Consider the following 14,782-nt stretch of genomic DNA (forward strand, 5'->3'; position numbering starts at 1 on the left):
GACTAATGTGTGATTGAAGTATTGTAGAAGAATTTTTTTGTTGGATCAAGCGTGAGGGGAAGTCTTTGGAGAAACCAACCCACTCTTGAAACATTTTCAAAGGAACTATCATTTTTTATTTGGAGCTTTCATAATTCATCTTATGAAGAAGTGTTCTTGCAGAGATTCACTTTGACATAGATTGTACACAAGAAAAGTTAATCATATTTATAATATTTATCTCAAATTATTGTGCTATTATTGGTTTTATTTGTTATTAGAGAGCATGTTGAAGATTAGGCAAGGAAATGAGTCTTGCTCCAATTCCTTGGACTAATTTTTTGTAGAATATTTGTAGATTACATTTGCTAACATTTCTCTCTCCTTTACACTAAGTTTGAGTGTTGATTTTGCAGAAAATTTATATTTGTTTATGGACTATGCTCACCCTTTGTGTTGACAAGATTGAGGAAGCTAAAGTTTGAGACTCTAACTATTTGTTGTAGGACCCCAAGGGCACTTTAGCATCACCTTTAGAGAGGCTGTGGGCAATCTTGGACAACAGTAGATTGACTTGGCCGTGGACCTTAAGGAACTTATAATTTTCATATTTCAAGAGTTTTTCATTAGTCGTTGTGGTTACCGCTTCTTGAAAGATCTCTATCTTGTAATTTTCTCATTCATCTTTTAGGCAGCCCATTAAGAGGCCTTCTACTCATTTTAGAAAAACTAATAAAATATTTATTTTCTTGTGGTAGTGTGGGTTATACCCATGGCATCCTTTCTCCCCATTTAGGAAGAGAAATATATGTGTGGATTAACTCTTTGCATTTCCATGTCTGTTAACTTTATTTCCAAATTACATGCATTCTCTAATTGGGAATTAACACAACCACACTATCACACTTCACTTTCTAAAGTTTGCTACAATTTCATTTGAGACTTGCATGAATCTATTTCATGTTGCTTTGAGCTATAAGTCAATATTTTGCTTTGAGAAATCTACTCCACATGCAAGCATTTTAATTTCTTGCAAACTTTAAATTTGTTTACTAATTCATTTCCATCTAGTGTAACAAATTATTTCATGTATACTTGAGTTCATGCTTCATTTCCTAATTTTAAGTCCTAAAATCCTCCCAATCTTGCTCACTGATACTATTCTAGACAGGCCATACACTCAACCACCAAAACATCTATAGCACGCTTAAATGAATCATTCGGTCGATTAATGATATAATGGGCATTTAAGGATTGGCAGGTTTTCAACGGCCATTTAATGTAATTGTAAGTCCTAAAATCCTCCCATGGATTGTATCTGCGCCCATTTTAAAAGCTAATCCCTTATCACGCATCAGTCAATATATCTCATCACATTGAAGTTTTCATTGCCAATTCTCTGTGTTACGTTTATTATCGCCTCTGTGCAGAATTCATCCAAAGGAGAAAGCTCAAGAAAAATGGGCAAGAAATCCAAGAAGACCACAGGCGCTTCCGCTGTGCCATCTGCAGGACAAGCTGTCGCTGACAAAAAGAAAGGATTGATTTCAGATACCATATGTTCTGGTCTCGGCATAACTACTTGGCAGAGTACCTACAACTTGATCGAAATCGAAGAACCTAAAGTGACAACAGTAGAAGCTACTGCAGATTCTACTCGGAAATCTGAGGGTACTCTTAAGGACTTAGCTGACTCCTTCCTTCACCGGATAGCAGCTAGAGAACAAATTCTCCCATACACAGATGTAGTGCGGTGGGCAATTGAAGAAATCCCAATCCTGGATAGAACCTTCAGCACTAGAGACGGGAGAATTTTCGGGTCATTCAAAGCGGATGATCTGAGGCAAATGTATCATTTGCCTGAGCCAGAGAAGATATACAATAAGGCGTTCCTGGAAAAATTCTCAAACGAGAACGAAGTTGAATCCGAACCCATCCGGGATTGGAGACAAAATCCGGCAAAGCAAAAACATGAGTCTTCCGGTAAGTACTCAGCAAAAATATGAGTCTTCCGGTAAGTACTCAGTTGATTCCCTGGCTTCTCCTTATTGCTACGCTGGAATAATGATGTGTAGATTGTGGGGATTGCATGACTCTTCTAATTTCACTATAGAAATGGTCCCCTTAATGGAAGCTGCATGCAATAGTATAATAATGGATTGGGCCACCATTCTCTCAGATAAACTAGCCAAAGTTGTTCTTGAGTTTAGGAATAAGACTCGCATCTCTGAAAGGATAATTCCCCCATTCTATTACAGTGCATATATTTTAGATACATTGTGTTTCAATTCTGAATTTCCCGTGCTCGGCTGGAGGTGGACACCACAAGACCCCACAGCTATCCACATATACCATCAGAAATTATGGAAATCCTCTTACAAGCACCATCTGTACCAAGTCTGCAATGGCTTTATGGTGCCTATTTATTATTCTATTTTTGATAAACCCATTCCCAAGATTTCCTACCAAGCTGGGATTGATTTAACAGCGGTAGGGAGATGGTTTGGAGAGGAGAAATTCACTTATATAAGAGTTTTCGGTAGCCAAGCCGAACCTCATGTTCTCCCTTTATATATACCGGATAAATTGTTGGCAAGGGAAATCTCTTACCAGATTATTGCTGAGAGTGTTACACAGACTCTCAAGAAAAATAAGAAGCAGGGCTGGCCCTCTTTTCCCTTGAGATGTGGTGTCTATACTCTGCATGATCTCAAACATGCATAAAAGGAAGCCACGAAGATTAAATCATTAACTCTGGCGACTCTCCCAAATAGGCAATTTGATCCAAACAAAGTTGCCTATAATGCACTGGGACAGGCCAAATTGTCAAAATTTGATCATAAAGAAGATATGTTTGACGACCTGTTCTCTTCAGCTGAGACAATAATGCAGGTTAAAGCATTGGCCAAAATGAAATATAATGATGAAGGGTTGACTGAATTTAATAAACTTAGAAAACAAAGGTTGCAAACTCTCCCTCTAGATCTACTAGCGACAACCCCAGCGACATCGTCAAGTGAGCCTGATTAGCAACAGTCAAAGGAACCTCCAGTTATAACAAGAGGAAAAGCAGAGGAGAGAGCAGGAGGAAAAGCAGAAGAGAGAGCAGGAAAAAGTGCGGGAAGAGACCCAAGTTGAAAAGGAAAAACAGACCACCATTGATGTCAATGTGGATACTCATATTGACCCTAAATTGCTCCAGGAATGGATTCAGCAATTTGATTCCATTATCAGTGGTTTGGAATGTTCAAAGGACACAGACACTTCAAAGGTAACGAACACACAGGAAATCACTTCACCACAGGTTCTAAGTGGAACCAGTGGCCCACCCATTTCTAAAGAGGTAGAGATAATACCAAAGGACCCCTCCGACCAAATCATTTTACAGGTAGAAGATATTCCTCCCCTGGATGTCTTCTACAGCCCAAGGCATAAAGCGGTGGTTAAACGATAAAGGAAAAGAAGAAGGACTGATCAACCTTCCCTTTTCCCAGAGCAAACTGTCACAGGCAATGTGGTTTGGAAGGAGGAATTTGACCCCTCTGATGACCTGACAAAACTGTCACAGTATGCAGGAGCTTATTCGGCAGCGACAATAGATAAGGCGTCGGAGGTAAGCCTTTTACTAAAAACAAAGGATGAGGAGATTTTCTCATTACAGGCACAGTTAACTGAAACAAAGCAGAAAGCGGAGCAGGCAGAGCAGCAATTGTTGACACAACAACAATTAAACAGTCAACTAACTCAACAATTGCAGGCAGAAAAACAAAGGATTGACCAAAGCGCAATCCAAAAGCAGAAATAATTATCAGAAGCATTAGCATAATTGAAGGCAGCAAATGAGCAAATGGTGAAAACAAAATATGAGCAAATTGCTCAATTATCATCACAGCTCGAAAAAATAAAGGGCGTTCCACAAGTGGCTGAATTTAGAGCAAAAGCATTACAAATAAATACTGCATTAATATCCCAAATTAAGCTTTTGTGTCAACAAATCGCCCAGGCAGAGCCACTATGTGAATTAACGGCATCCATAGTTAAGCAAGTAGACAAGGCCAGAACTGAATTGGATCAAGCTGAAGAGACAATAGCTGCATTTCTCGACTGGCAAGATTCTGATCAAGGACAAGCGGCGAATTTACCCAGGATCTTAGAATCACATAAAGATATACTCTTCACAGAATGGAAGTCCCAGTTAATGAAAGCAGAGAGAGTGGTTTGAAGATGTAAATCAACTTCTAGCAATTTAGTTGAATTAGTCAATAACACTCTCTACTTATCAAACATGATTTCCCAATGCACACGAGGAAAGTTGACAATGATGAAAACATTGGAGCAATCATGTTATCCAGATCTAGAAGGAAAGGGATGATTAATCACTGGGATTAACAGTTTAACCTAGGACACCTATTGGTTCTTCCTGGTAAAGCCGCACACACAGAGAGCCGCCCTCAAGTGCCTAACGAATGCAATCAGGTATATTATCCCTGATATTCAGGATGCCACCTATGCCGCCCAACTCAGCTCGCGCCTCAACAAACCACCTGAAGTAGAGCCAATGCTTGCGATAAGTCAGCTCAGATATAAAGGCAAGCAGCCTACTTGATGAATCATGCCGCCGACTGCCAGATTGCTGAAGAAAATAGGATCAAGATTTATTGATACCAATTAAGTAGGATTTATGTTTTATAGATAGGTAGATTAATTAAGTATTTATAGACCCTTTCATTGTTTTGGAAAGGGTTGTAAAGTTTTGTACCTGACTTAAAGACTGAAGTTGCACTATTGTGCTTCAGTCATATTCTTTTATGAAACTGGACCAGTTGTTCTTAATTTGACGAGGAATCTTTTTATGCAATTGTGCACTATTGTCTTTGTTTGAAAGTCTTTCTGCGTTGAAGGAAGAATCACAAGTAGCGATTGATATTGGGAGTGTCCAGCAGCTCATATGGTATTTCTATCTATGTCTGAATTCATTCCTTTCATATAAATTGTTAATTGATTATCTTTGCTATTATCAATTATATATATGTGTTTTAACAGCAGTTCTGTATTCCTTCCACTATTGGATGTTTATGGTGTGCTTTCCTTTTAATCATATATGTGTTGATGATATAAATGACAAGTGTAGTAATGTTGCTTTAATCGCTTTGCTTAACTATTTAAGTAAAGTAATCCTTGAATGCATTAATGTCTATGTCTGTTAGATGGAGTCATCTATATGCCTATCCATAGACACAGACCATCAAGCGCTACACTTCAAAGCTCAATAAGTTCCCGGGATAAGTAATAGTTCTTATATTTTTGTTGATATATTTAGTTATCCGCCCATCAATAGATTAGTCAATCAATTATCTATTCATCCCGTTTATCCATTGCTGGGAAACTGGTCCCATTATCCCCAGTCGGAGCCACCATTCCAAACGGAAAAGGAGTTGTACTAAGGTCCGGACCGGGTGGTTATCCCCAATGTTGTTGCAGCGATTTTCGAGGCATCAACAGGTACATAAAAATCCATTGGCGCACAAACTGTCCACTTAATAGTATGCTTCATCTAGTTCCATTTTGAAGAGCCCCCCCCCCCAAACAATCATCTATTAGAAATTTGCGACATTTGTTGCTCCACTCCCTTACACCAGTTCCATTTTGAAGAGGCCCCAACCAAACAATCATCTATTAGAAATTTGTGAGATTCGTTGCTCCACTCCCTTACACATAATGCTTTATTCAGGTTTCCTTTACACACAATGCCTAATTAAAATACTTTAATTAAAATAATTCTAATAAAAGAAATCGCGTATTTTTGTATAATTTATATAATTAAGATACCAAGTCCCAAGAGGGATCAAATTTATTGAGAAAGAGGTTTGGTTCCTCTTGGCACTTTGTAGATTAGAAGTTAAGATGGATCTAGGTTAGTTTAATTCAACCTTTTAAATATGATATATTCCACGTGATTACCATGGATCAATACCATGGGTTCTCATAAACCCGAAGCTCGAAAACCACTAGGGAAGCTCGAAAACCACTAGGGCTCCTCTTGGCGCTTTGTAGATTCGAAGTTAAGAGGGATGTAGGTTGGTTTAATTCCGCCTTTTAAATATGATATATTGCATGTGATTACCATGGATCAATACAATGCGTTCTCATAAACATGAAGCTCAAAAACCACTAGTAAGTGGACCAAATCAAGTTTACCTTAACTACCCAACATAAATTAATAAAAATGATAAGATGTAGGGTTTGATTACCATGGATCAATACTATAGGTTCTCATAAACTTGAAGGTCGAAAACCACTAGTAACTGGACCAAATCAAGTTTACCTTAACTACCCAACATAAATTAATAAAAATGATAAGATGTAGGTTGGTTTAATTCTGCCCTTTAAATATGATATATTCCACATAATTACCATGGATCAATACCATGGGTTCTCATAAACTCGAAGCTCGAAAACCACTAGTAATTGGACCAAATAGAGTTTACCTTAACTACCCAACATATTTTTTTTTTAACATAGTCGGTTACTTTTTATATATTGCAAAAAAGAGGGAAAGAAGCTAATTCCTTGAACAATTAGAGGAAGGCAGGTTCAAAAGTAGTGCGTAAATGGGAGCCCAGTCCCCACAACTACGTTTTCCGCCCAGACTCCATAAAATTAAAAACTAATGAGCTGTTATCGTGGTTCTAAGATGTCGGTTAACTTTCCAAAAAATGACTTGAACTCCAAAAGCCTCGCGCGGGGACCAAACCTGCACTTAAATTTTGAAAAGGCGGATAAAGTCAAAAACCATTGTCCTTGAAAAGTCGGCATATACACAATACACGGTAAATAATGATTTCCTCTTTTCCGAAGCCTTCGCGTGACCTTAAAAGCTTACCTTTATAAGACTCGATCTCCATCGTAGAAAATCCTCCATCAGATATGACCAGTCAAACAACTTGCACGTCACACTACCATTGTCGATCCACACATGATAGATCCAAGAGCTGGCAAGAATTTTGGGTGGGCAAATCACGCAAAGAGTACCCGCCCGAAGAGGTGGTATTCTCACACCACCCTCATTATACGTGTCCATCAATGAGTGGAATCGGGCGGTTCCCTCCTAAAACCATTCACCACTGAAACTCTGCTTGAAATACCATTCCGGTTTAAAATCCCGCCTTTTCTTTTTGTTTAAGTCTCGTGCAAGAAAGTGCCCGATGGCCATTGATCTGCCACCATCGACGGATGCGACGGCATTTCCGAGATCCTCTTCCGCTGCAAATGAAGTCAATCCTCAGCCATTGATCTCCAGAATCCCACGGTACCTGTGCGATGATTCTTCATCTGTCTCCTCACTCCTACTTTGCGGAATTTCTTCATTGATTTGTTGTTTCTGGTCTTGAATTATTGGTCTCTGTTGTGAAGAAACCTGTTGCTGTTGATTGCCAAACTGTCTCAGGTTGCGAGGGAGCCTGCATAGATACATGTGGATCATGGTATACATTCTCGTTCTTCATACTAGGTGAGGGGGTCAAGGGATAATTTCTTGATAAACTTCATTGTTCTCTTTGACTATGCCAACTGGTCTCAATTGCTTTGTTGGCATGGCTATCAGCATCCTTATTTTGGTTTCTCAGGACTTGCTTTAAGGTTATATTTCCCAGACTTTCAAAACTTGCTCTGATCCTTTGATAGATTTTATTGATGCCTATGCTTTTGAAGTCTCTATTGGCATCCAGAGCGGCTATTATGATAGCAGAATCCCATATTATTATAGGGTTCTTAAATGCATTTTTGTTTGAAAGCCTTGTGCCTAGGAGAAGTTTGTATGCTTCAGCCCTGTTGTTTGTCATTTCTCCCAGGCTCCATTCATAGGTTATTATTTTTTGTCCATTTGGGTCTAGTATAACTCCTCCTGCCCTTCCTTTTCCTAGCTTATTTTTTGTAGCTCTATCAAAAAAGAGAATGTTTCTCTTCTGTTCTTTTATCCGTTCTGCAAATTCTTTGTCCTCCAATCTTAATTTTCAAGTCTTTTTTGTGTGGAATTCTTTATTATTTGTTGTAACTACTACTTTTGCTTTGTTTTCTAACATTTCTTTACTGTACTAGTCTTTCTCTTCTTGTTGTAAATTATTCTGGTCCATTTTTTAGATTCCATTTGTACTAATTATCTCTGCAACTTGGCTCCAAGTTTTTGCTAAGATCTTGCCTAGATTTGGCTTTTGTTCTTTGAAAATGCATTTGTTTCGGGCTAACCAAATTTGCCAACATAGGATTGAAGGGAGACATTTCCATATCCTTTTTGTTGCTGCCTTTTTTTCTTTGTATATGGGTAGCTTTTATCCCAGTTTTTATGAAGAATTGTCAAGTGGTTTGTTGGATTTATGTTTATTTCCAAAGGACTTGTTGCCTATTTCTAGCACTCTCTCGTGGATAGTTTCTTCCTCCTTTTGACACATGAATCATTTTGAGGGCCCTTGTATTCATTTTTTTAATTTTTATTTTTATTTTTAGAGGTAACAATTTTACCTTTGAGAAGGGTCCAGTTGAAGAATTTAATTTTGGGCAGACTCTCTGAATTCCAAGCTGCCTTCCAAAGACTCCAGTCATTTTGATTGTGAAGTTTCTGGAGGAGATTGTACCCCGATTTCATTGTGTAATCCCCTCCATTTGGGTCCCAAACAAAGTCATCCTGCTCTTCTATGTTGATGGGCGCGGCCCAAGCAAAATGGACTTTTAAAATTTCCCACTGACTTTTTAGTCTTGGTGGAGTGGCCAACTTTTTCCATCTAACCCAGTTATTTTGATCCCAATCCGAAATAGAATAAAGTGTGTTAAAACTTTGCTCTTCCATCCATCTCTGAAGGCCCCTTAAATTTTGTTTCTGATTTAAGGGGTTTTTCCCCATTATTCTATCCTCACAAATAGAAATTGTTTTTCCATTCCCTCGATTTTTGGATATTTGATCCCTAATAAGAGGAATTATCCTTTTAACCAATTTCCAAATTTGGGTGTATGGCCTGTCTAGAATAGTATCAGTGAGCAGCTTTGTTCTATGACCATTCAAGTATTTCATTGTTAGTACTTTTCCCCACTAGTGGTCTTTCCCATTTATCATTCTCCAGATAATTTTTGTCCCTAGGGAAATGTTCATTAGTCCTGCCAGTCTTATTGCTACACCTCCTTTTTCATAGGGAAGAGTAACTTGCTCCCATTTAACAAGGCTAAATTTTTTATTATCTTGTTTTCCTCCTTGCCAGAGGAAGCTTCTAATTATCAGTTCCATTTGCTTGTGGGCGCTTGCCAGAGCCATAATTATTGCGTACTGATATATAGGCAAGGCCGAGAGAAGTGCTTTAATCAGTGACACTTTTCCTACCAGGTTGAGCCACATCACTCCCCAATTCTGAATTTTTCCCCTCATTCTCTCCACTTGCCTGTTCCAAACTCCTGATTTTATCACTTCCTTTGCTAAGGGCAGCCCAAGATAAGTGAAGTGCCTCCAATTTATTTGTAGGGGTATTTCCAAAATTTGTGAGATACACTGCATTGTTGTTGTTGGGGTATTCCAACAATAAATTTTGCATTTGAAGTTGTTTAAATTTCCTCCTGAGGCTAGGAGAAATTCATCCAAGACGTTTTTGAATCGTGTTGCAATAATGCAGGATGCCCCGCCTATGAGAAGGGTATCATCTGTAAAGAGGGAGTGGTTTATATCTTTGACTCCTCTCGATATTTGGATCCCTGTTATTTTTTTCTCTTTTCTCTGATTTTCTAACATAGCGCTCGGCGATTCAGCCATGATGATGTACAAGAATGGAGAAATCTAATAGCATTTCCTTAGCCCTTGTGTGCTTTGGAAGAATTTACTGGGCCGACCATTGATTAAAGGAGCTATCCAAGGATTTGATATACATGCCTGGATAATCTCTATGAAATTTATTGAAAATCCAAACTTTGTGAGAGCTGCTGCAAGAAAGTTATGGTTAACTCTATCAAAAGCATTAGCCATATCTAACTTAACAATCATTCCTCTCTCCTTTCTTTGGATACTGTTGTGGATATCCTCTTGTACAATTATCACATTGTCTGTGATTTTTTTCTTGGGGACAAATCTTCTTTGGTTCTCTGAAATTATTTTCGGAAGTAATTTTTTCATTCTATTTGCTAGGATTTTGGTAAGTATCTTATAAGACGAGTTGTAAAGGGAGATTGCCCTATATCTGTTAAAAGTTGTAGGATTGGGTTCTTTGGGAATGAGGGCTAGGAAGGAGGATTTAGTATTTCCTCCAATCTTTTTTTTTCTAGAAAGCATTTTTGAGCATTCTCATTAGGTCCTTTTTTATAATTTCCCAATGTTGTTTGTAAAAGGCCATTGTGAACCCATCTGGACCTATTGCCTTATCAGGGTGGAGATTCCATTTTTTTTGCAATTCGATTTTCCTGGCTTTGTCTCAAATATCATTTCTCTTGCCCAATTTTTTAGGTGTATCCTTAGGTTCTTTAGCTTAGTTTCCCAAACATACTGGGGAGATCTTGTGACACTTTGTTTCTAGTTGTCCTTTATTTGTTTGTCAAAATCTTCCTTACTGTCCCAAATTGAATTATATCTAAAGGGAAGGGGTCCTTGATTTTCCAGTTTCCCCAAGGTTAGCACCACCGGCTTGTGATTTGAAGCTGAGTTGTGAACAATTTTAGTTTTCAAAAGAGTGTAAGCAGCTACTATGCTTTCATGAATAAGAATTTTGTCCAACCTTTCTTTTATGTTGTTTTTTCCAATTCTTTTGTTGTTCCAAGTGTATTTTCCATTGCTTGGCGGAATGTCTATTAATTTGTGTTCTTCTATTATTCCTTCAAGAGCTTCTCTTGATGGATCGTTGTGGAAGATTCCACCAAATATTTCTTCTGTATTCCTTACCAGATTTAAGTCTCCTCTCAGAATTAAGTGCTCACTTTGTCTCTCTGCTATTTCTTCTTTAACTAATTTCCAGCATCGTTCTTTCTCTGTAGATTGATTTGGAGAATACACATTTTAGATGCTATATTGTTATTTTGTTTTGAGATTCCTCAACTCTGTTCTAATCCAGTGTCTGCTGATTTTTTGGGTCATTAGTTCCCATTTTCTTTTATCCCAAATAGTGTTGATTCCTCCTGATGCTCTTGTGGCTCCTAATGCTACTTCTTCATAATTTTTTAGTTTTTGAATCATTTTTTTATTTTCTTGCTTGTTTAGTTTGGTCTCTTTGATCATATATATGTTTGGTTGTTCCTTGACTAAAATGTCTCTAGCTGCATTGACTTTGAAGAAGGTGTCAATGCTGTGACAATTCCAAGAGACCACTATCATTATTTACTGTTGTGTTGGTGTGATCCTCCCTTTCCTCTTTGCTGAGTTTTTTCATGACTTCATGTTTGTTTCCCAAGGAATGAATCCATTGGCTATTACGTTCCTAGGGCCATTTCTTTAGCTGTTGCCTCATCTTTGATTTCTTTATTGGATTTCCTTCCCACTTTTTTTCGCTTATCCCCAGCTTGGGGGATTTCTTTGGCTTTGTTTCTAGTTAGAATGCGGTCCACTGAGGGAGGAGGTGGGGAGGATATAGGGTTGGGGGTGGATATGAGAGCTAAAGAGGTAGGGTTTGAGGGAGGGGATCTGGGAGAGGGTGGATCAAAGGAGTCTTCTAGTGGCTCAAAAGGATTCGGAGTTGTGTGATCAGGAGGAGTAACCTTCGCTGGAGGCTGAGAGGTTGTTTAATTTGCTTCTTGGGACTAATACACATTTGATTTTTTCTGCTTATTGGTAGGTTTTTTCGTTTTCACTTGTTCCCATGTAGGTTCTTACTCTTCTACATTTTCATGCTCTACTTTTTTAAGACACCTATTTGCAAAATGACCATACTCGTGACATACCTTGCATTTAAATGGTATTTGCTCATAGTCCAGCTGTTAAATGTGTGTTCACTGGTCAATCTTGATCTTTATTTCTTCTGGGAGGCCTTTTCCGAGATCTACTTCCACACATATTATTGTGCATGCATTCATGTTGTCTTTTCTCTCACATCTGTCAATATATTTGCCCATTGTGTTTCCTATAGCCTTCACAGATTCGTCTCCCCAGCAATGAAGAAGAAGATGCAGGAGCCTGACCCACACAGGCACAACGTTTGGGACATCCATCTCCGGATCAAATTCTCGTGTCCATCTGTTCAGGTATAAACCTCTGGAGTCCATGACGTAAGGTCCATTTCTAAATATCAAATCTCTATCCTCCTTTGTTTCAAAGAGAAAGGTGTAGTATCCCCTTCCAAAAAATTGAATTGCTATCTTCCCCTGTGTGTTTGTGTTCTAGTTTCTTTCCACCCATTTTTGCACTAATTTGGGTGAAGGCCATAGCCCTGTGAACTATCCAACAAGTCCGCGTTCTGCCACAGAGATGGTTGCTCTTCTTGGAAGTGATGGAGGGAGAGAAATATCTGGGATACTTTCGAGTTTCTTTACAAATCTATTGATTAATGGTCTATTCCTTGGAGCTCCATTCTCTGTGATCAGAGATGCAAAGTCTTCTGCATTTTCTTCAATCCCTGGCTACGTAGAAGAGTGGGGATCTCCCTCCTCAAAAGGTTGCATGGTCTGATTGGCCTCAGCAGCAGGAGGCTACTGAGGGAAGGATCTACAGGGGCAGCAGCAGCTAGGTCAGCAGGGGCAGCGTTGGATAGGACAGCGGCAGCATCCAGCGTTTCCTTTGTGCAAAATTTCTTCCTAAAATTTTGACTAACTACCCAACATAAATTAATAAAAATGATAAGGTATAATTTTTATTTTAACATAGGATTATTTTTATTTTATTTTGACCGAGGTAAATGTTTCCACGACATTAGATTACACCAACCTAGGTCCATCTTCACTCGCGATCTACCAAACACCTAGAGGGATTAAATCCCTTAAGATGCAAACATTTTTAGAGTGAAAAAATATTTTATCTATCTCGACAACAAACTTGATCCCTCTAGGCACTTGGTAGATTTGTAGTTAAGATGGATCTAGGATCGTTTAATTTCCCCCTTTAAATGGGCTATATTCCATATGAATACCATAGGTTCTTAAGTCCATGGAAATGTGTCCAACCAAAGGAGGCTGTTGAATACTGGAATGTAATTGAGATCTCGGATGACGAGGAAGAGGAGTATGAAGAAGAGGATGATGAGAGGTTGGATGATTCTGCAGAACAATAGAAACAACTTGGGAAACATCCCCTTGATCACTAGTCATCTTAGTCCGATACTTCTGGGGAAAGAGAAGGGGAATCATTTAGGCTTGTGACCAAGTCCACATGGCCCAAAATTTCCCACTACAGAGGAAGAAGGGGCCAGGGCTAGCCCGAAGAGGCCAAATCAGTCCCACGACCCAGGGAGGAAGAAAGAAGAAGGCAGTGGCAGGGGTAAGTAGGCTAGATCTGCAATTTTGTCCAATTTCCTTTGATGTTGGCCCTGCAAAAATCTCTAGAGATTGGATGTTACCCTCAAGGGCCTAGATCTATCTCCAACCTCACAAATCCTCTTGAATCTCACCTGCACAAATGAAATTACAAGTACCCAAAATCCCAATACATAGAAAATTTGAAAAATAAACCCCAAACCCCAATTAGCTGCAAATAAGAGTTAGAAGAAATTATTTTACAAATATACAAATAGACAATGGTTGAAAGTTTTTTGAAGAATAATTTTTATGATAATAACACCACCTTGATGGATTTCGAAATATAAATGTTAATAACAACCTTAGTGAAGTAAGAAAACCATATAAATTTCTTGAAACCCAAAGAAGGTTGACATGTGCCCACAGTTTGTGAACTTGGAGCCCAAGGGCCAAGGAACCTAAAAATTCTATATATTTCTTAAGAGAAAATTTTTAGATCATACAATGAATTAGATCACCTAAGATAAACTCAAAACTTACTGATAAAATGTTCTTGTCATCTACAAATGAAATAACAATTCATGTAATATTGAAGCACGATATAGGAAAGCACATACCCAACATGTACCACAGATCAATGAGTCAAAGACACCATGAAATGAACCCCAAAGTCTTTTATTATGAATTTCAAATGTTCTCAATAGAATAGTGACTTCACACCAACGTTACAAAATTACATCAGATCATAGCTACTATCATTGTGATTTGAGAAGTGAATGACTTCTAATTTATAGATAAATCCTCCAAGTGGAAAATAATGGCTAGTTGGATAGATCCTAGTCAAAATAATCTCAATAGTCGATAAATATTTTGATCAGATATTGATCTAGGACTTCAGTGATAGCTCAAATTTCAAAGTGTTCAAAACTGTGTCGAACCTGAACGACTGGATAGATCTCATCCTCCTAATTCTGGTGCCGTGAACGGTTCGAAAAACGATCTCTGTATGAGGAAGTTATGCCAAAAAGAAGAATTTCCCAATAACACTAGAATTTTGGGCAGCGAATGGAAGGCTACCACGTGGCAGGCTCGGAGGCCACTACGTGGTCTTGTGACATCATCATGACATCAGCTCAATTTTTGAGCATGCATTAAAATCTTCGCAACGAAGAGGCTTGAACATGCGATCTGCGTTATAACACTCCCACGCTTTACCGTTGAACCATGAGCACGGGGCTTGTTTAAGGTGCGGAACAAAATTATGTTAAAGTTTGAATTTAGTTAAGGGCGGAGCCCAAGGGGGCCTGCCCCTAAGGGCCAGCCCGCACGGATATGACCATAGCGCGCAGAACCGAGGCCTAAACTCCTAACTGCCAGCACAACAATCAACGGTCACGGC

At 38.7% G+C, this 14,782-nt stretch overlaps 1 protein-coding gene across 1 annotated transcript in view; it reads left to right on the forward strand.

The window, feature by feature from the left end:
* The window catches only part of LOC149156798 (protein TRAUCO-like), a 60,229-nt gene extending 47,030 nt beyond the window's left edge, over positions 1–13,199 (forward strand). Inside the window, exon 4 of the mRNA XM_089444871.1 lies at positions 13,064–13,199. Coding sequence (XP_089300997.1) covers positions 13,064–13,199 — 136 coding nt within the window. The remainder of the gene's footprint in view (positions 1–13,063) is intronic.
* Positions 13,200–14,782: the final 1,583 nt, after the last annotated feature.

This window comes from Pinus tabuliformis, chromosome 9 (genome assembly GCF_031772625.1).
Source record: "Pinus tabuliformis cultivar Carrire ecotype Pingquan chromosome 9, CPIR1, whole genome shotgun sequence".
Taxonomy (NCBI): Eukaryota; Viridiplantae; Streptophyta; class Pinopsida; order Pinales; family Pinaceae; genus Pinus; species Pinus tabuliformis.